Genomic DNA, 19,380 nt, shown 5'->3' with positions numbered 1-19,380 from the left:
ACAAGTGGAGGGAGACTCTAAAATTTTGATTGATAGTATCAATAATGTTGATTGAACACCCCCTGGCGTATCACGTTTCTAGTTCATGATATAATTATCACGTTTAGAGTTCATGATATAATTTCAGCAGTAATATATGACATTTCATAAAGAGAAACTTCAAAACAATTTGATAAAGTTAGGATCTTCCTGAAGCTATGTGCTAGTCAAATCAAACTTGCTGCTTCTGTCATCAGGTTAAAGAGTGATTCTAACGTTTAAAGGTCCATTGATACTGTAAACACTTGCGGAGGTGACAATCACAGTGTACAGTTTTTGTATGTTTTTACATATAAAACTGTGCAAGGGTTAGTTGCTCCACAAGAAACAGCACAACTGGCTAAAAATACAGGGTCCAATTTCACTATATATACAAAAACAAATGAATCTATTCCAATTATCACAAGTACAATCCACAACTTCTTTGAAGCAAGTCTACAAGCAACCAGTACTGAACAGTAGGGTTTGAATCATCTGTACTTAATTTCCGGTGGGGTTTGTGGGAAGATACGTTTCATCAGCCATTGCAGAGGTCTCAAGAATTGTGCTCTTCTCCTCCTCCAAAACCAAATGGCAGCATTGTATTGTTCATTTCGTATCACTCGAGTGGCTGCTTTCCAGTCAAACTTCTCTGTCTCTTTGCGCGCGGCTTGGCCAATTGTTTCCCTTAATTCCTTGTTCTCCAACAGAGGCCGCAATTTGCTTAAGCAGTCGTCAAGATCGTTGTAATTATAGAGAAATCCTGTTTTCCCCTCCTGGTCTTCCGGAATTATATCTGGGATTCCACCTGAGCGAGCTCCTACCACAGGAATGCCTGAAGCCATAGCCTCCAATACCACAAGCCCAAGTGTCTCTGATTCCGAAGGCATCACGAAAACATCCCCGCTGGCATACGCCTGAGAGAGCTCCTCACCTCCTAACATTCCTGTAAATACTGCAGGCATGCCAGAGAATAATTCTTCCAGCTCCGCCCTGCCAAAGTACAGGCCATACAATTAACATACGAGTGCAGGTGGTTTCCATGTTTATAACTCCATAAGGTTCCAACTCCAATAGCCAGAATACAGAAGTTCAATATTTGCCAGTATAACCAGAAAAATACCTGTACGGTCCATCTCCAATAAAAGCAATTCGTGCTTCTGGAAGCCTATCCATGACACTGTTAAGAAAAAATGGTTTATCTCAGATAGTTACTCAAAAAAGTAATAAATCATCATATTTATTACAGATGAGAATACTACAATATCTGACAACATTCAAGTTGCAACAATGCAAAGACAAATATGTTAATGATCTAATTGGTTGACTCTAGTCAGTCTAGTATTATATACAACACATAAAAACAGATATGCAAGTCTATTGCTGATTTGGAGGAGAGGAAATATGCAGAAAGGTACAAAAATGAAAAAGTTTCCAAGGGTTTGATATAATCTTGGGTTGGGTTGAAAGCATTTGAAATTCTATATTCTTCAATAAAAGAAATCACTCCCATTGAGTACGTATTTGTAAGAGTGATATACGGTACCTTTTTAGAAAATCCAAGCTCTTCTCGACTCCAAGTCTTCCAACATGGACTATTAAAGGTTTCTCAGGTTCACCATTGCTGTTCAGGACAACAAACAGGTCTTAAGACAACTTCCATCACCATGGAAACAGAGACACGAATTGAAGAGTAGAGGTGATACCTTAGTCTTGAACGCATTTCATCAGAACGGAAGCGAGGATGGAAGCTTTCTGAATCAACACCCTTATTCCAAAGACGAATTGTGTTAGCTGAAAATAAGAAATTACAAAAAAAAAAAAAAAAAAAAAAACAGAATTAGTTTATGAATAATGCCAGATGGAGATGTATTTTTCTTATTCAGTCAATGAATTCAGCAGATGGAATCTAGGATTTAAGACATCAAATGAGATTACTAACTGAGGGGGAAATAGAGAACCAATATTAAAGGTCCAAATGCACTATGGTTAAGTATCAGATTTCATATTCACCTGCTGCAACCCCAGCAACTTGGAGATCCTTAGCGATTGCCGCTGAAGGCACTAGTGTGAGATCAGCAGCTGTGTGCAGGAATTCTGAGAAGAACAAACTACAAGTTAATAATAAGCTCTGGCATCATATAGATGTAAAAGCCTAGAAAGGAAGTGTTACATACTTATAACCATCCACATGGGTTTCACCAACCAACTGAAGGTGTATCTTGGAATATATCTGTGTACCAAGAACAATGTTCAGCCCTCAGCAGTGATATTTTATTTTCTGATAAGCAGTTATATCAGAATCCAACACCATATCTGACACATTATATGCTGAAAACTAGGAAGAGATCACTCACACTGGCACATGAGTATGGTATGACATCACAATGGGGACAGACAATAATTTAGCGATGATGAGAGCACCGAATACCTACAAAACAGTTTATGTAATTGTCGTCTACCTTTTGATTTCTTATGTCTCAGTAATAAAGAAAGCATAAACAACCCACAAGAAGAAGAAGAAAATAGAAACGAAAAAAGGAGCATAATTAATCTACGCTCTACCACAACAAGAACAAGAAAATAAATGCACACCATGATTCCAGGTGAGGATGCATGTATGATGTCAGGCTTGAAATGGGCAACCTCTGAAATTATTCTAGGACTGAGCGCAAGGGAAAGGGGCACCTTCTGATACCAAGGGCAGGGGAAGCTGAGAGAAAAATGGGAAGAAACAAAAATAAATAAATAAATAAATAAATAGAGAGAGATGGAAAAGTGAATAGCAAATAAAATATAAGTCTTGCATACTTTTAGCCAGACTTTTAGTTTATGCATTAAACTATTGGAACAAAGATAGCTACCTTCGCGATCCAATACATTTTGCTCCATAAAATTCCTCGGGCACTCCTTCATGTGTTGTCACAACCATCACCTTATCATGTATCGGTAATGAAGTGTCAATTTTTACATAAAGACCTTTATAATAATAACAATAATGGGACTGGAAATGAGCAAAAAGAAGCACTAATGCAAGACTGAGCTCAAGTTTGTCATGCTTCAAAACTGCAATGGGGACAGGTTATACTTTCATAGTCTATAAGATTCAATGAAGGATATTCATAGTGATACAAGACTATAGTGATATAAACAATTTACCTCATCCCCCATTTCACGCAAGTACCTAATGAAATTCTGGAATCGATTCTTATACCCTGACACATATCTGCAAGATACACAACCGATTAAATACTTTGTATTTCATGTCAACTGCATATTTATCAGAGTAGGAATGATGAATCATCAGCCTAAAGAACAAATATGTTTATATTTGTGTTATGGCTTTTCTGCAATAAATGAAGAACAACCAAGGCTGTGATCTACATAATTACAGTACATTTGCATTCTTCAAAATACTATTCGACTTAAATCAACATTCCAGAAATTCTTGTTCCTCCCCTACAAAATTCCTATGAACCGGCAACTCAGTACTTCGAAAGAAAAGGGATCATTGATGTAATCCATTGATAGTGAACTGCTAGAGAATTGGCAACCAAGATGAGTTATAACACACTTTCATTCAGCACTAGTATAAAGAAACCACAAGGACAATATCTGAACGCCATTTATAGTAAAAGCAGCTACATTTGCCTTAACTTCACTAAATAATAAGCTTTAATAGATCACTAAATGACGATCATTATGTTGCCAGACATGAATTAACAAGGATTAACAAATAAATTCCACTCTTAAATGCTAAGCGCCAAAACTAGATCATTACTCATTAAAATGTAATCCAAACGCCAATGCCAGCCACAATTAGAAAAACCGTCAGACCCAATTAACAGCTAGCACACTAGATTACCCTTAGAAGGCAAGAACCACTAAATCATTAGACACGCCCTAAATCAACGCCAGCTGAACCTACTAACTAAAACAGCATCATGGCATCAAAACTTGATTCAATATCAATGAACCTAAAAAGAACCAAATTGTGGCCACAACCAATAACTCTTGATGTATAACTATCAAAGGAACCGAAAAAATGAATAATATCACACCCTCATAGTCAATTCATCAAGCACATGTAAGTATAGCTAAAGCAGGTTAGATCCCAAGTTCCAAATCCAATGCCAATGGCAGAACCTAAAGTCACAAACTTCAATCACTAAAGCTTAAAATACTAAAACCCCATAGCTAAAAACAACAAAAGAAACCATTTTGCACAGATGGGCATCTCAGAAAATTGAAGACGCAGTCAAAGTACTCATCAAGATCAGTTCTTTACAATAAAAAAAAAGGTCAATGAAGCAAAAACTGAGGGACTCACGCAAAAGGGGAAGGCTCAACAAACAGAGCAATGCGGCGAGGCCTCGAGTTGGTCTCCGATTCAACATAAGGAGGAGGACCCTCTTCCTCTTCTTCAATCTCAACTTCTGTAATCGTCATATTGCTTGCTCTAACCTCAAGTTTTCTACTTTCTGAGTAGCCCGAGCGAGCTTTACGAGCAGAAAGGCTAATGGGTCTTGTCCGAGAATATTGGTTGCTCGGGAATTTGAGGAATATTGGAGGTGAAGAATGAGGAAAAGATGACGATGAAGTGGGAGTGGGAGTGGCTGTGGAGAGAGAGGGATTTATAGAGAGAGAAGGAGAGGAGGGCATGGTGATGATGATTGAGTGTATAAGTTGGGGGTGGCTTTTGATCGCAGATTTTATTAAGTAAAATTGAAAAGTAGGTGCATGTGGATTTTGGAATGAAATGGAATTATTTGGGAGGAATCTAAAAGAGATGGAGGGACATTTAACAACGGATATTCTAGCAGAGGAGGTATCCAATGGGAAGCTCTAGTAGTATATGCCTCCCTATTCTCTCCTTCAATGGCCTCAGTTTCTCTTCTTCCTTTCTTACACGATTGCGAAGCTAACTTGCAGAATTCGACAAGAGAAACAACAACAAAAAAATCTGTCTGCCTATTGCGTAATTGAATTTATTAGGAAAAGAATTAGAATTTTAATAGATGAAGGAATATCCAATGAAGAAAAGAAAGGAATATTCTAAAATGATAGATTTTTGTACAAGACACACCGCTATAATTTCTCGCAAGAAAATTTTGGTCTTTATATTCAGTTAGTTTTATAATGGGGTCAATGTGCCAAGAGTTTATAAATCATGATGGTGTTCATTTGCACGTGTGATTTTTAAACACGTTAACTTATAAGTTTTTGTTTGCTGAAAAATAATGTATTATCAAGTCAAAACGGTATATTTATTAATAATTTGTTTAAAAATGAAATAATTACTTTATATTTCAAAAACAATGTATTAGGACATAGAGCCCGATTATTTTTCCTAGAATCATTAGGAATCAGTGTAAAGAACTCTGTTTTTTTCCTTGTAATGAAGTAAAAAGTTAAAAACAGAGCTTAGGTTTCACCTCCACCGACCAAAGTCAGTCCTATCAGGCAACTGTCAAATCCTTGATTTTACACTTCAGTGATACCAAACAAAAAGATCCCCACCAATAATTTCTCCATGTAAAACATGAAAAATTGCAGATGGAACACTTCATCCTCACATGTCTTTTACTTGGAGTAAATGGTCACATGCATATGATTTTTTATTTATTTATTTTTTGTTTTATGGTCAAGGCATGCATCTAATTGGTTCCCCACATGCATTATCCAATGTGCGTTGTTCTGCTCGTACTGGCATTTTCATGTGTGGTGATTTGAATCTTCAGTTTTTTCTTCTGCTAGATGGAGCTCGTTTGCTTCAATCATTCCTTCTTCAGGATGCACATTTGGTTCAATAATTCTTTTCAAGGATATGAAACCTGCCTTTTAAATAGCTTAGTAATCCCCAGCATACCGCAATCTGAATCAGTTGAGGACTTTTTTTCTTTCTCTGTGCAGCAGCCATACAGAGGAAGTTCTTTAGTTTATTTTAAAATTTCTATAATATTTTGGAGTATGCAAACTCAGGGGTCGGAAATAGTTAAATTAGTCTTTTTTTTTTTCAAGGGAATTAGTCATTATTTGTGGTGTCCTCTACACAAACTATTCGAATGAATTCTGATTATGAAATTTCAATACTTAGAGCGCACGATAGAATACTTTAATTTAGTTTGCTTACACTGGTTTTATTAACCAATCCGGTGAGCAAGTTATAGTTGTCTTTTTTATGACTCTTACTCAGAATAAATCTTGTAAATACAGTCCTCTTTCAATTAAGAAAATGCAGCTTCTATTCATACCTCAAAAATTGACATTTGGACCTCTTTCTTTTTTCAAGTGATAGTTGACTTTGTCAACTCATGCCAAATTACTAATAAAGACACAAAAGAGGAAAAAAAATAATTAAAAAAAGTCTTCTCCCTTTTAGAGGTATGAAATCAACGAATGGTCATCCTCATGCTATTTTTTCCCTTTTGTTTTTGTTATGGTCTTCATCCTTACCAAGCAGCGGAGAAAAAAAAAAAAAACAGCGGAGAAATCAACTGACCAGTTCCTTACTTTGCAGTTCCTCGAGTCAATTTCGGATATGCAATATTCTCTAACCAAAACACCAACAAACCACTTTCTCTTAAAATCATACTCATTCATTGGAGCGTACTGTTCCCATCGAGCTATATATGAAACGAGGGAATCTTAGGAAGTCGAAGCAATGAACTGCTCTTGACCTCTAAAGATGCATATGCCGACAAAATACAACAATAAGAAACCGGGGGGGGGAGAGAGAGGAGATATACAAAAACAATATGGAGAGAGACAACTATCAATTGAAGTCTCTCTTTTTCTTTTTTTTTTCAGCCTAATTGTATCAAGAGTAAGATAATATTGTGAAATGTTCAAAAATTGATGGAGGTCTAACTACCCATTTTGGAGGTATATGAATAGAACACTCTAAAAATAAAGGCTTTTATTGATATGATTGGATTATGGGTATTATGGAAAAATTGAGGAAGTGTAGATAATATATTGGTTATTTGTAAAAGTAAGTTGGATGTCTATTAAGTGAGGAGGTCTAAATACCAATTTTAGAAGTATGAATAGAAACTCTCTTAAGAAAAAGAGCAGTATGCACTAGCCTCTTAGTTGTCATGCCTTAACAGACACAAACTTGAGAAGGAAAGCGATTGCCTTCGATAACCCCCTTGATCCACCTTGATCTAAATTGTCGTTGACGTGGGAATTCATCTATAGTTTGTCTCATGTAGAAATCAATTGATGATTTCATGCAACCCCTGTATTGATATAAAATTACTGGTCAACCCAATTTTCCTTGGAGCACCAATGGTAGTCAATGGTTTTGATCCAAAAAAGCATCAAAATATCCTTGGAACCATAACATATTCTATGAAGGGAAAATTTCACAAACAGTACACCAAGTAAAGGCCACTAATAATTCTTATACATAAAGTTTCAAACCAAACATTTCGGTACACGAAATCTGAAACTCGACCCACTATCAGTACACGACGTCAATTTTTGACACCAAAATGTCCATTATGCCCTCAGTTCTTTTTTTTTTTAATAAAATTTTTTTTCTGTTAAATTAATTATTAACCGGAACGACTCATTTTTTTCTTTCTCTCTCTTCGCGTCTCTGGTTCTATGCTCTGTTCTTCCTCTGGTTTGTAGTCCCTCAATCTGGGTCGTCGAAGCAAGATTGGTCCGGGACTTGTGCAGCAAATCTGATCGTCGGAGGTCTGGTGGGCAGATCGGTGCTGGGATCTGCGCAGGCGGGTCGGGTGGGTTGCTGCAGCAGCGATGGGTGGAGGCGGGTAGGCTACTGACACGGGGATGTTGCTGTCGGCGGACCGAGATGGAAGCCGGTGATGGGAAGGCGCGGCTGGGATCTGCGTCCGGTCTGGCTGGGCAGCGTGCTAGGTGAGGGAGCGGAGGCTGGCAGGGGGCAGCGCCGTTGCAGACGTTGGGCAAGGCTGAGGCTGAGGCTACGGTGGTAAGTTGTTGCAGCTCGTCTGGGAAGCCGATGACGGCTGGGTATGGTGCTGGTGTTCGCTAGAGGAAGATGGGTGCAGAGATCAAATTGGCTGGGTGCTGAGAGCAATTGGCTGGGTGAGGCCGGTCTGGATATGGCCGGCTGTGCGCTCGGAGGGAGGGAGTGGGATTGAGTTTGATGGGTGTGGATTTGGAAGGTGGAGGAGATGCGGTGGTCGCCGGAAGAAGGAAGAAGAAAGAGTCATCGGCGAAGGAGAAGAACAGAGCATAGAACCAGAGACGCGAAGAGAGAGAAAGAAAAAGAGAAAAAAAAATTTAACAGAAAAAAAAATTTATTAAAAAAAAAAAAAGAACTGAAAAAAAAAATTTATTAAAAAAAACAGAAAAAAAAAATTTATTAAAAAAAAAAAGAACTGAGGGCATAATGGACATTTTGGTGTCAAAAATTGGCGTCGTGTACTGATAGTGGGTCGAGTTTCAGATTTCGTGTACCGAAATGTTTGGTTTGGAACTTTATGTATAAGAATTATTAGTGGCCTTTACTTGGTGTACTGTTTGTGAAATTTTCCCTTCTATGAATATCCAATTATCATGTGGTCACACCCAAATAATGTAAAAGCTTTTTATATCTTAATTAAGTGGTCTTAGTCATAATTAGATTAATTAATAATGCAAACTGTTTAATTACGTAATGTGATACATATGCTGGTCTATATCACTTAAGATTTATGAGGTTCACATGCTTACAAATCTGGTCGAAAGCAACACTAACCAGCTTGGGATTCCTTTTGTTTTGCTAGGGTCTCCTCTTGGGTGAAGAAAACAAACATTGGGATAAGCTCAAAGAGGCGTGCTTGCAATTTTAGACAATAAGAGAATCAAACTTTAGAGAACGAGCATCTGTAACAGTCTTAATCAGCCTCAAATGGAAAATGAGAGAGAGAGAGGGGGCGGTAGAGATGTTGGTTGGTCAGATGTTACAATCAAAAGAATTGTCAATAAACTGTATATCTCAAAAGCAATGCCTGTCTCTGTTTAATGTAGATTTTTGTTAGATTATTGTTGTTTAACTGAGAAAACTCCACGATCTAAACCTTCAACCTAGATGCTGAACCTTAAGCGACTAAGCGAGAATGAATGTCGGAAAATAAAATGGAGTTAAGGTCGTATAGAGTTCAGAAGGAATAAGAAGCTGTCGGAGTTAAAATTGGGCAGAAAATACAATAGGTTTTCATATAGGAAGGATGAGTTTGAAAAACACAAGGGGGTCCAAAAACTCAAAATTTTTGCAATCAGTCGATTGAGGCACATTCTAAAAATCATGCTCCACTAATTGTGAGATTATGACATGAAAAAATCTTAAGGAAAAAAAAAATCTTAATATAGTTTAGAACTTTTAGAGGTGCCATGATATCTCCGGTAACATGTCGTGGAATGCTGAGACATGTCGTGGATATTTTAGAAGTTGTTTCAAGTGACGAAACTCAAAAATTGCCACTCCTTATTTTTAATAATATTTTATATTTTTTTACTTAAAAATCTGTAACAATAATTGTATCGAGTTCCGTCAATTCGACAATTACTTAAAATCACGATTTAAGTTTGTCAGACATCCTAATGCTTTAGCAGCTGTTGGATTATTTCTCTTGGCCATAATGAAAATGGAAATGAGATTGGACTATGTGATGTATGATGACACTGAGTTCCATACTACACCCAGCCTATCAAAACATGGATAAAGGCCTGTAAAAGAATAGCCAAACTAAGACTAGTAAGTCAGCCCTAAATTACATTGCAATGTAAGTACCAAAGCTTTAGGCCCATTGCAGCTACTGTTAGAACTTAGAAGCAGTCTGCAGTCATAGTTAGGCATACATGAATAATGAAGTCAACTTGGTCATGTCAACTACAGCATCTTAATAAACTATTATTGACTTCTTCAATTTAAATGCACTGATTGCTGGGAAACATAAGTAGAAGACTTGGACTATAATTCAAACATGAAGGAGCTAAACTAGCCACAAAGTAATGATCAATTGATTAGGGACACTAAAGGAAAGGGCATCACAATATGAATCCAATGAAATATTGCTCCCTTGGGCTTTAAACAATGGAATGTGTTCTTGACTGAATATGCAATCCAGATTTATTGGGAACTGGGAAAAACCTTTTTTTATCACCCCAGTCAAAAGAACCACTCCAGCAAACAGATTCTAAGACAGGAATTTCTTTTTCCCTGCCAAAGAAGTTAAAAAGAAGAGAAAAAAGAAAAGTAAAATCAAAACCCACCTAGTTCAACAGATTCTCTTCCTCTTTCTCTGTTTCACAGTAACACACACAAAGAATAGGCCTTGATTTCTCAAAGCCAGAATCTGATTCAAACAGACTCAATGGAGATGGGGACAACTGAATCGAGTGCTTGTCTCTCTTGCACCCCTCTAAAACCTCACTCCTCCTCCAATGGCTCCACCACTTTAATCTTCACTTTTGACCAAACCCCATTTCCCATTTTCTTTATGTCATCATAATCATCCCAACTCAGTACTAGATTCAATTTTCTTGCTACCAGGCCTTCACATCATAATATACCTAATACTATAATATAGAATCAATTCAAGATTGGTAACAAGTGCCCCCTCCATTTTAAAATAGTTAAATCAATTCCAATGACCTGCAGAGAATGTGAGCTAAGTAGATTCTTACATCACATACGCCATGTGCATGGCTCATGCATATATCCGAATTTAGTCACTGCTTGAGCCAAACGATTGCTTGGCCTTGCAGTCAAAATCAGCATATGCTTTAACACAAACAGACCACTACTTATTATTTTCGTTCCAGCCAGAAAACCAGTCCTATTTCTCTCTTTATCTTTTTCATTCTGTGTCCTCCTTTTCCTTCGCTTCTTTTTCTCAATACCAATCCCATCACGAATATATATAATACTCTCCACAACCAAATCCAACTGCCTCCTCTGCTCAAAAACCTAACCTCTCTGCTCTCCTCTCCTCTCCTCCATCATTTGGTGTTCTTCTCTCTCTAATATCATGTCAAGGCAATCGAGTAAGCGTGTGAGTTTTAGTCCCGATGTGTATGATAATAAGCCAATCATGTACCTGAAACAGAGTGGTGGCACCAGAGTTGGTGGAAACAGAAACATGGCCAGTGGAATTTGGGCTTTCAGGCAGCTCAATGATACAAATTCACTCTCTGCACCGGTCAGATTTCTACGCGGACTCAGGGCTAAGGTGGCAAGAGTTATCTCAGCAAGGAAGAGGAGTTCACGTAAGGTGTCTTCATCTAACCTTACAAGGTCAAGGTCTGTATCAGATCCCATCGAGTCTCATCGAGCCGAAGCGCTAGAGGACTGCATCGAGTTCTTGAATTCTGCTTCGTCTCTGCAGAGGACTAGTTCAGTTACTTCAAATTGTTGACTAGATTTTGTAAAGGATGTTTATGTTTATAAGAGGAGAAAAAGAAAAAGAGAGAGTTTATGGTTGTTGCATCACAAATTCATCTGTAACATGTAGGAAGAGAGATACATAATGATCGCAAATCACACCTGCTGTGAATTTTCCTCATAAAACTTTCTCTACTAATCCCTGAATCCATATATATCTACGTTTATGCATTTAGCTATATATATGCTGTTTTAATCCTGAAGCATGGTATGTTAAGCGGATACCATCTTAACACTATTGAAGCTATGCAGAAACTGCAGAAGGAAAATGAGTCCAGTCAGAATTACGTAAACTCCTCAGAATTGCCTAACAAAGCAAAGAAACTAAGAAAGTAGTGGAAATGATATGCATTACAATCTAATGGGGATGATAATGAAAAAAGTAGATGTTTAATTACTGTGCTAATTCTCCAAGTTGAAACTTACCTTTCGAATCTTCTGCTGGTATCAAACATGATATGAAGTAACCACTTATGGATACGGACAATTTTATGGGCTGTAGACCTTGAGTCCTGTGCCTCCTTTGCCTTATCAGAAATCAGAAGTCGATGTCAGGACCACTGTTGTTCAACCTCGGCGAATATCCCGACTTTTTATATCTACTATATTTGAATCTTTTGACCCAACAAAGCAGAGCAGCTCAAGTGGTAGAAGCACAAAGCCAACAATCAAAAGCCACCTTATGATTGTGTTGGTTCCAAAATACGAGGTATTGTTAAGAACATACTATAGATTAGAGTAAATAATTCAAGACTAATCAGATATCCATGAGTCAAACACACTGTTACAACAACAAAGAGAAAAAAAGATCAATGATTGTCAAAATAATTGGGACATATCCCATTTGAGTCGTATGACATCTAACAATAACTAGTGTTTTGATGCAGTGTATAAAAGATAACAATGACTAATGTAGTCAGGATTCCAGGGAGTGATTCTCAAGCTCGGTGATTCCCTGGCTGGAAGCTTTCTTCAGTTCAAGAGCTCTCTTATAAGGAGGGGCAATTGGGGGCTGTACAGGATCCAAGCTTCGGTAAGCTCCATTGGCATCTTTTGGCAGCGGATATGAACGGTCAGAATCATACCCTCTGAGGTCACCACAAGCTAAAAATGGGATATACACCTTATTCGGTCCTTCCAACCACCCACTACTGCAATCTGCCATGTTGAAGGAGCAAATTACATTAATTGATGCAAAATTAAACAATCGAAAAACAAGATAAAGCTGTTAGTCTTCATTTGAACTTCAACTGTTTGTAAGAGCTCATTAAGCATCATAAAAAGTTGTAAGAATGCTGATCAAGATTGTATTATGTGAAATAAGTCAAAATATCTCAATTTGGAAGAATTGACATACCTAGATCATCTGCTCCTGAGGGACTTCCTACCTTTTCTAGGAGGCGATGCAGATCCTTAGGGTTGAATCCCTCAGGAGGAGAATAATTCTCACAAACTGCAAATGCCTCTGTATGACAAACAACAATGGTTAGTTTCAACACCAAAGAAGGATACCACCGGATCATATTGTTAATATATTCAGTATTTTGTTCCACATGCTGTATGATCGTTATGAGGGAGTGGAATTTTGTAACATATGCAATGCAGATCATTCTACTCCGTTTCATGCATGATGCACCCTTAATATATCTAGAACAGAACTGCATTTGAATTTCACATACTAGAAATAACCAAAGCCAAACAAGCCTGATTCTTCTCACAATTCCTTTTTTATTTTATTTTTTTATGGTAATTTTAAAGCCAGAAGTTTATTTTATTTCCGGAATGCATAGCAGGTTAGACAGGAAAAACAGAAAGCTGCCACCTGAGACTTGCCTCAAATACCATCATTGATATTTCGCATAATTGGGCTTAGACATATATCAGCAGTGGTATTGTGTATTCTAATTTTTCAAGCTTTCAATGAACAGATTTTACACTGTTCCCTTTATTTTAGCCCTGCCACAAGTCCTTGGGTGCCTACCCCAGGGGATTTATAAATCCCCAATAAATGCAAAAGATGGGGCCTGCACATGCCATAAAATTAGTTGTACCACAACTTTTTAGCTGAACAAGAGCTGAAATTCAATTCTTCAGAAGGGTGTCCATACAGCCCTAGAACATGACAAAAATCTTGCCTCACTTAAACAAGTTTATCTTAAGAAGTGGACCGTAAGACTCTTTCTATTCCATGGTAAACTTACTAAAGTAGGAGCACACATACAGATAGAGAAGAAAAGAGAATGTAAGCTGCTAAGGCGAAGAATGAAGACCAATATAATACCTATGCTGGAATTGCGGCTGCTTTTTGGTTTTGCAAAAGTCACAATCGGAAAAAATACTTTCAGCTGCAACGAAAGGGAATTGCATCAAAATGTAGTTCTTAACACCATAATAACATGCAGAAATAGAATTTGTAACAAGTCTATTAGGCACCCAAATTTGGGAGCTCCAAAGCTACCTGACAATAGAGAAGGCTAGTATCTTTTCCACGGAATATCTTTGCAATAAATTTACCACCTTCTTTAAGTACATGAGTAACAATAGTTAAGCCCTGAAAGGAAGATTCACCAGCTGTCAATATAATGCAATGTTCAAGAGCACATACAAAGTAACCGTAGGCTAACAAGCATAAACAGCATGCAACTTTTATCATTCTTCTAGAACAGGTACTTATCATGCAAACTTGTGGTTATAGATTGTGTTTGAAAGAGTTCCAGACACTTACTGCTAGTATCAGCTGGGATTGAACAAATTCATCCATGTCATGAAGGCCGGTAACTGCAAATCACAGCTTAACATAAGGCATTCTTGAACAGATAGTAATCACAAAGAAAGCCGGAATCAGGTGGACAATAAAATCATAAGCATCGCATACCATCTGGAGCACCATCACACACAACCAGATCAGCCTTGCAACCATCAAAATGTCTGATGACCTAAAAGGGTCAACAATAATTCAGCTGAAAAATTGATGACAATACATACAAACCATTTACAGAACAGAAAGTAGAAATGCAGCTGATACTTACTACTTCGGCGGTTCGTGCATTCGTTATATCACCCTGCACTTGAATAACACCTTCAATTGGAGCCATGGGCTGCAAATCAATAGCTACAATAAGGGGCACATCCCCGTCCCTGAAAAGAATGATTCAAAGTTAAAAGAGTCTTGGTACTGGTCTTCTTAGAAGAATAAGATTTGTACCATAGTTGAATAACTTACTTAGAATCCGACGAAAGCTTTGCCGGCAGATACAATTTCCTACTCAAAACCTACACAATTCGCATCAAAGTCAGGAGCTTGGAATTGGATTATAGTGAACAGCGAGAAGACGATATGTGATACCTGACTCCAGCTACCAGGGGCAGCACAGAGATCGACGACGCGCTTCACTCCATCGAAGATATTGAATTCCTCGTCAATCTGAAGAAGCTTGAAGGCACTCCGAGCTCGCCAGCCTTCTTCTTTGGCTTTTCGGTAGTAGATATCCCTCTTATCTCTTGAAGCTTTCCCCATCCAGTATTCCTAATGCTTCACAGAACCACCTCCTTTTCAAAATAATGGGGAGTTGGATTTGTTCCGACGCGCACTGCCGGAAAACCCTCTGATTCCGTTTTGCCTTGCCGCCACCACGAGCTTCGGCTAACGATCATTGTATTATAATAACGCCGTGCCGTTTCATTTCGAAGCTTATCAACCGAACGACATGCAGTTTTGTTCACTGCCAATAATTTTAGGCGTGGTTCGAAGATTGACCATTTGTATCTATGCCAAATTTTTTATTTACCAATAAATAGTATGAAGCTTTCTGTTAATTTCGAGGACGTAGAAGCACTTTGAGAAAGTCGGTGCTCACTCAAGAAGTTCCAATGTAATGTATTCCAATGGGGGCAGTTTCAAGACCTTGCTTCTGACGAAAGCATTTGATGCCTATGCCAAAGCATAACTGATTGTTGTTTTGTGATGGGTGAAACGACCATAACAAAATGAACATCCAGCAAGGTGGAAGACTGGAAGCCAACAAGATAAAAGGATAAAGGTGATACTAACACATAGATGCAAACAATGGTCAATTGATAAATTTAGCAGGAGTCTACACTTCAATGCGGGGGTGTTACTTAGCAATGCTAACACTGTCCATGACAAAAATATCTCAACCTGCAAGCTCTGTCTATATTGGGAATACAAAATTTTCTATAGAAACTATAGTAAAGGATCAAATTGGTTGCAATAGATCACGGCTGATACTCTCCAAATCACCACTAAATCATGACTTTCAGCTTGCAGAGGCAGATGGGGCTGTTGCTGGCTTCGCATCCTCAGCTTTCTCATGTTCTTTGTTGAGCATCTGAAAAACCAGAAACCATAGGTAAATGTCATTCTATCTACCACAGTGCCAGAGATTTAATCCAGTCCTAAAGTATCATGCTACAATCACATTCAATACTTCTGCTCTAATCCGACCTTCTGGGGTTACAGGAGTTTAATGTACAACATAAAGTTGTATAGCCTCTTAAAATCCAAACTAAAGTGGCATATTCTAATCAGTTAAAAAGGCACAAAAATGCATACAGTGACTAACCCCAACTCAGAGTGTCTCAAGTATGGTGGGAGGGAGGGGGTTTACAAGATAAATAGTTTCAAAGTTTTAACTTCCATAAAAAATAAAAAATAAAAGAAGAAGGAAAAAAACACCGAGACCGAGATCCTACATGGGGGTGAATAGGGAGAACTAAAAAAGGTACATAATAAGAAGGGATCCTAAACCTCAAACCGATTTCAAATTATGTGCTGCTCCTATTTCATGCTTCTGGTCAACAGAACAGGGAACAGGAGTTACAAAGGGTATGTTACCTTGTTATTGATCAAGTTGTGGAGGGCGATGACACTACGAATGAGAGAAGAAAGATATATAACCAACATCATATCATTTGTTTTTACTGCAAAAGAGAGAGAAATATACATCAGAACGCCAAATTTAATCAGAAGAGCCACCTAAAAGGCTAAAACAAGATATTTTCAGTTGTGTACCTGCAAATCCCTTAACTAACTCAGCCACATTAAGATTTGGAAGCAGATTGAACACGTCCTGCAATACAGGTAAACCATGGAAACATAAAGTCACTATCTTATGATTGTTTATAATGAACAAACCAAACGATGGTGAAAGTTTCTAGTGAGAACAATGAACCACATGCAGTAGTCATAAAAGGGAGAGGCAACCTACAAATAAGTCCTGAAAAGAAAGTGTACCTGCAAATGGTAAAGTATCTCATGATTTAGTGGAAGCTTTTCATCAATCACAAGATCTAGATAACTGCGGATTTCTCGTAACCGTGCATCCAAACCCTTTAGAGCAGTAATTTTTCCAGTAACCTGCAGATAAAATAATGGTAAATGTTTTCTTCATATTCATTAAATCCAGATATGTGTTTAGCATTGATATAGATTCGGTTCTAAAGTTTTTCTCTTTCCCTGAAAGTTCATTTGATCTCAACCTCTGAAAAAGTAAAAGATCATATGGCAAAATATAAAGCAGAAAGAACTACCTCATTTGCAAGTGTGCTGATGGTTGTATCCTTCACATCCCTTAATAAGTGTTCCACTCCTGTTGATAATTTTAAAAGTTACGACACTTGGTAGACTAATGCTTAAACAAACACTTTAAGGAAAAAAATATTATCATCTCGCAAGTTCATCCTATCACATACCGATTTCCTCAACCTCATGAGCAGCAATTTCAGAGGGTACATGAACAAAAATCTTCTGGCTCTTTTGAGTTGCATTCTGTAATCATTATCAAGTTCAACTTAGCTGAATTGAAGGCTCTATAGAATAGACATCTAATAATGACTTTTTTCCTCAACATATAATCAGAATAGTAGCCAAAAAAGAACATGTAAGCCAATGGTCTTAGTTTACCTCTTTAACTTCTTCGACATCATAGTATGCTTTGGTGGGTATTCCCAGCTCCTTTGGCTGGACGTCAATAATGACCAATACAGGATTTGGGGCATAGCTACATATCATAAAGAATGTGATTTAAGAAAAAGTAAATACAACAATCATGTATTACAAGCTTTCGCATAGTATATACAATATATCATTCATCCATTGATCTAAACGACAAACCATGATGGCCAAAGATTGTTAAGATGTGCAAAACTCATCAGCCAAGTATTGAATAGAATCACATAAGGAAGGACAGGTAGTAAAGAGAGGGGAAAAAATGCACACGCTGGATAATGCACAATGCAGTTATCATGCACAGAGATACCGATTTGGGCATAACTTCATAAAGAATGTGATTTCAGAAAAAGTATGTACAATAATCATGTATGACAAGCTTTCCAATAGTATATATATTATTCATTCATGGTCTAAATGACATACCACGATGGTGTTTCATACTTTCCATATAAAAATTGTTATGCTGTGCAAACCTTATCAGCTGTGCATTGAATAGAGTCGCATAGAAACAAAAGGAAATTTAGGTCAATGCATATTGCAGCTACATGCACAATATACCAATTTACGTAACCTTACTTGTGGAATAAGCTGTGAACATCAAGATCATTCTCTCGTAGTTTCGGCCCCGTACTATACCAACCTACGACGTGCTCCTTTGCTGAAATTCAACGCACATTCATATGCAGAGATTACTAACAAAGTAACAACTCACAGAAGGGAGAACCGGCAAGAATTAGGAAAAAAAGCATCCGTATTTACACAAGAAGTTGAAGAGTAATTACCATTGATTCTCTTGAACATAGAGTACATTGCTTCATGGTAGTTGTGGTCAAGAAACCAAATGCTAGGGTCTTTATCATCTTCTTCAAACGGCACTGAACATTACAATAATGTCAAGATATATCAAGGGCATCCGAAAGACCAAGAATTTTAGCACCTTCAAACTCAATTTCCAACTACTACATTGGCCACCTACTTGTGCAAACCCTAGCCATCAGATCACTCATCCGGAAAACCACAATTCTAATTCGAATCATGAAATTACTGTAATTTTAGACTCTAACAAACCCTAGAATTCCAAAATCTCAAATGCTATAACCGAATCAAAAAATTGGGGGATCCAAGACTAACAAGAAATTGAGGAACTGGGAGATTGGCGGACCTGCGTAGCTGTTGGAGACGTCGACGACGCCTTTGTAAGTGCTTCCGAGAAGGACTCCGACGACTCGTTTGCGAGTGTCCTTGGCGACTCGGTTGTAGTTGTCGACGATGCTGAGTAGCACCAGCGGGTGAACTATCACCTTCTCGATCGACCTCGCCGATATTTGCTGAGTCTTGATGACGTCCATGGCGATCTGAGCTCCGGTGACACTCTCGGATCTTTGTTTTTCTTTTCCAGTCTAAAACCCCCAAGAGAGAGAGGGAGAGAAATAGTAAAACCCCCAGGAGCTGCAAAATTACCGTCGGATTTTGATCAACAGGAGTCGGCGTACCGCGCAGTGTTGTATCGTGCGCGACACCGCAGCTGAACATTTTTATATTTTGCTTTTTTTTTTTTTTTTTTTGCTAATTAGGCTGGAATAGAGTTTTGGGTGGGTCGAACTAGTACCTCAAACAGCCATGTTTATCCTCAACTATCACATAATTAGTGAGTCAGATGAACATTTACTTCATAGAATGTTTTCTGTTCGAGTGAGTTATTCTGTAACCTGAATTTGAAGTTGATTATGTTTTGATTAGTTTGATTCCGGTGAAATTAGTGTTGGTTGTCGGTTTGTCGAGATGCTTTATCAATAAATCATATAATGACATAAGTTTTTTGAGGCATAGCTTTGCCGTAATTAATGTGACAAAAGTGTCAAAAATATTTAAGAGAAAATTCGTGTTATATTATGTTTTACATGTACCTTTAGTCACAAAATCTAAAACTTTCACCAGTATATATTACATAGAGCAGCTTAAAATTAAC

At 37.8% G+C, this 19,380-nt stretch overlaps 4 protein-coding genes across 4 annotated transcripts; 1 reads left to right on the top strand and 3 right to left on the bottom strand.

The window, feature by feature from the left end:
• Positions 1–376: 376 nt before the first annotated feature.
• Positions 377–4,972, bottom strand: LOC133721306 (sulfoquinovosyl transferase SQD2). Its single transcript, XM_062147880.1, has 11 exons — positions 4,349–4,972; positions 3,178–3,244; positions 2,883–2,953; positions 2,614–2,731; positions 2,376–2,449; positions 2,196–2,251; positions 2,032–2,115; positions 1,725–1,812; positions 1,565–1,642; positions 1,142–1,198; positions 377–1,011 (listed from the first exon to the last, which is right to left on the bottom strand). Exons 1-11 carry the CDS (start codon positions 4,678–4,680, stop codon positions 510–512), a joined length of 1,527 nt encoding a protein of 508 aa, XP_062003864.1. The 5' UTR covers positions 4,681–4,972; the 3' UTR covers positions 377–509.
• A 6,055-nt stretch (positions 4,973–11,027) lies between these two features.
• On the top strand, positions 11,028–11,414 carry LOC133722786 (josephin-like protein). Its single transcript, XM_062149654.1, has one exon. It carries the CDS (start codon positions 11,028–11,030, stop codon positions 11,412–11,414), a length of 387 nt encoding a protein of 128 aa, XP_062005638.1.
• A 738-nt stretch (positions 11,415–12,152) lies between these two features.
• On the bottom strand, positions 12,153–15,109 carry LOC133720941 (uncharacterized). Its single transcript, XM_062147432.1, has 9 exons — positions 14,787–15,109; positions 14,664–14,713; positions 14,470–14,578; positions 14,316–14,376; positions 14,166–14,218; positions 13,899–13,991; positions 13,722–13,785; positions 12,798–12,905; positions 12,153–12,598 (listed from the first exon to the last, which is right to left on the bottom strand). The coding sequence occupies exons 1-9, from the start codon at positions 14,955–14,957 to the stop codon at positions 12,357–12,359; spliced, it is 951 nt and encodes a 316-aa protein (XP_062003416.1). The 5' UTR covers positions 14,958–15,109; the 3' UTR covers positions 12,153–12,356.
• Positions 15,110–15,494: 385 nt separating this feature from the next.
• Positions 15,495–18,874, bottom strand: LOC133720942 (26S proteasome non-ATPase regulatory subunit 7 homolog A-like). The gene is made up of 10 exons (XM_062147434.1): positions 18,574–18,874; positions 18,194–18,286; positions 17,988–18,069; positions 17,364–17,460; positions 17,153–17,228; positions 16,991–17,049; positions 16,695–16,817; positions 16,473–16,530; positions 16,296–16,381; positions 15,495–15,789 (listed from the first exon to the last, which is right to left on the bottom strand). The coding sequence occupies exons 1-10, from the start codon at positions 18,758–18,760 to the stop codon at positions 15,718–15,720; spliced, it is 933 nt and encodes a 310-aa protein (XP_062003418.1). The 5' UTR covers positions 18,761–18,874; the 3' UTR covers positions 15,495–15,717.
• Between the last annotated feature and the right edge of the window lie 506 nt (positions 18,875–19,380).

This window comes from Rosa rugosa, chromosome 7, assembly GCF_958449725.1.
Source record: "Rosa rugosa chromosome 7, drRosRugo1.1, whole genome shotgun sequence".
Taxonomy (NCBI): Eukaryota; Viridiplantae; Streptophyta; class Magnoliopsida; order Rosales; family Rosaceae; genus Rosa; species Rosa rugosa.
Note: the sequence above shows the minus strand (reverse complement) of the source record. Positions and strands in the feature narration are given on the sequence as shown.

What these genes read in the sequence shown, in the direction of transcription:
- LOC133721306 (XM_062147880.1), bottom strand. Translation starts at nt 4,680, where the DNA reads ATGCCCTCCTCTCCTTCTCTCTCTATAAATCCCTCTCTCTCCACAGCC. An exon ending in CATCCTCACCTGGAATCATG is followed by an intron (nt 2,450 to 2,613) that starts GTGTGCATTTAT and finishes ACTGTTTTGTAG; the next exon opens with GTATTCGGTGCTCTCATCAT. An exon ending in GAAATGCGTTCAAGACTAAG is followed by an intron (nt 1,643 to 1,724) that starts GTATCACCTCTA and finishes TGTCCTGAACAG; the next exon opens with CAATGGTGAACCTGAGAAAC.
- LOC133722786 (XM_062149654.1), top strand. Translation starts at nt 11,028, where the DNA reads ATGTCAAGGCAATCGAGTAAGCGTGTGAGTTTTAGTCCCGATGTGTAT.
- LOC133720941 (XM_062147432.1), bottom strand. Translation starts at nt 14,957, where the DNA reads ATGGGGAAAGCTTCAAGAGATAAGAGGGATATCTACTACCGAAAAGCC. An exon ending in CCCCTGGTAGCTGGAGTCAG is followed by an intron (nt 14,714 to 14,786) that starts GTATCACATATC and finishes CGAATTGTGTAG; the next exon opens with GTTTTGAGTAGGAAATTGTA. An exon ending in CTAGCCTTCTCTATTGTCAG is followed by an intron (nt 13,786 to 13,898) that starts GTAGCTTTGGAG and finishes CTTTCGTTGCAG; the next exon opens with CTGAAAGTATTTTTTCCGAT.
- LOC133720942 (XM_062147434.1), bottom strand. Translation starts at nt 18,760, where the DNA reads ATGGACGTCATCAAGACTCAGCAAATATCGGCGAGGTCGATCGAGAAG. An exon ending in CGTCTCCAACAGCTACGCAG is followed by an intron (nt 18,287 to 18,573) that starts GTCCGCCAATCT and finishes TGTAATGTTCAG; the next exon opens with TGCCGTTTGAAGAAGATGAT. An exon ending in TCATGAGGTTGAGGAAATCG is followed by an intron (nt 17,050 to 17,152) that starts GTATGTGATAGG and finishes AATTATCAACAG; the next exon opens with GAGTGGAACACTTATTAAGG.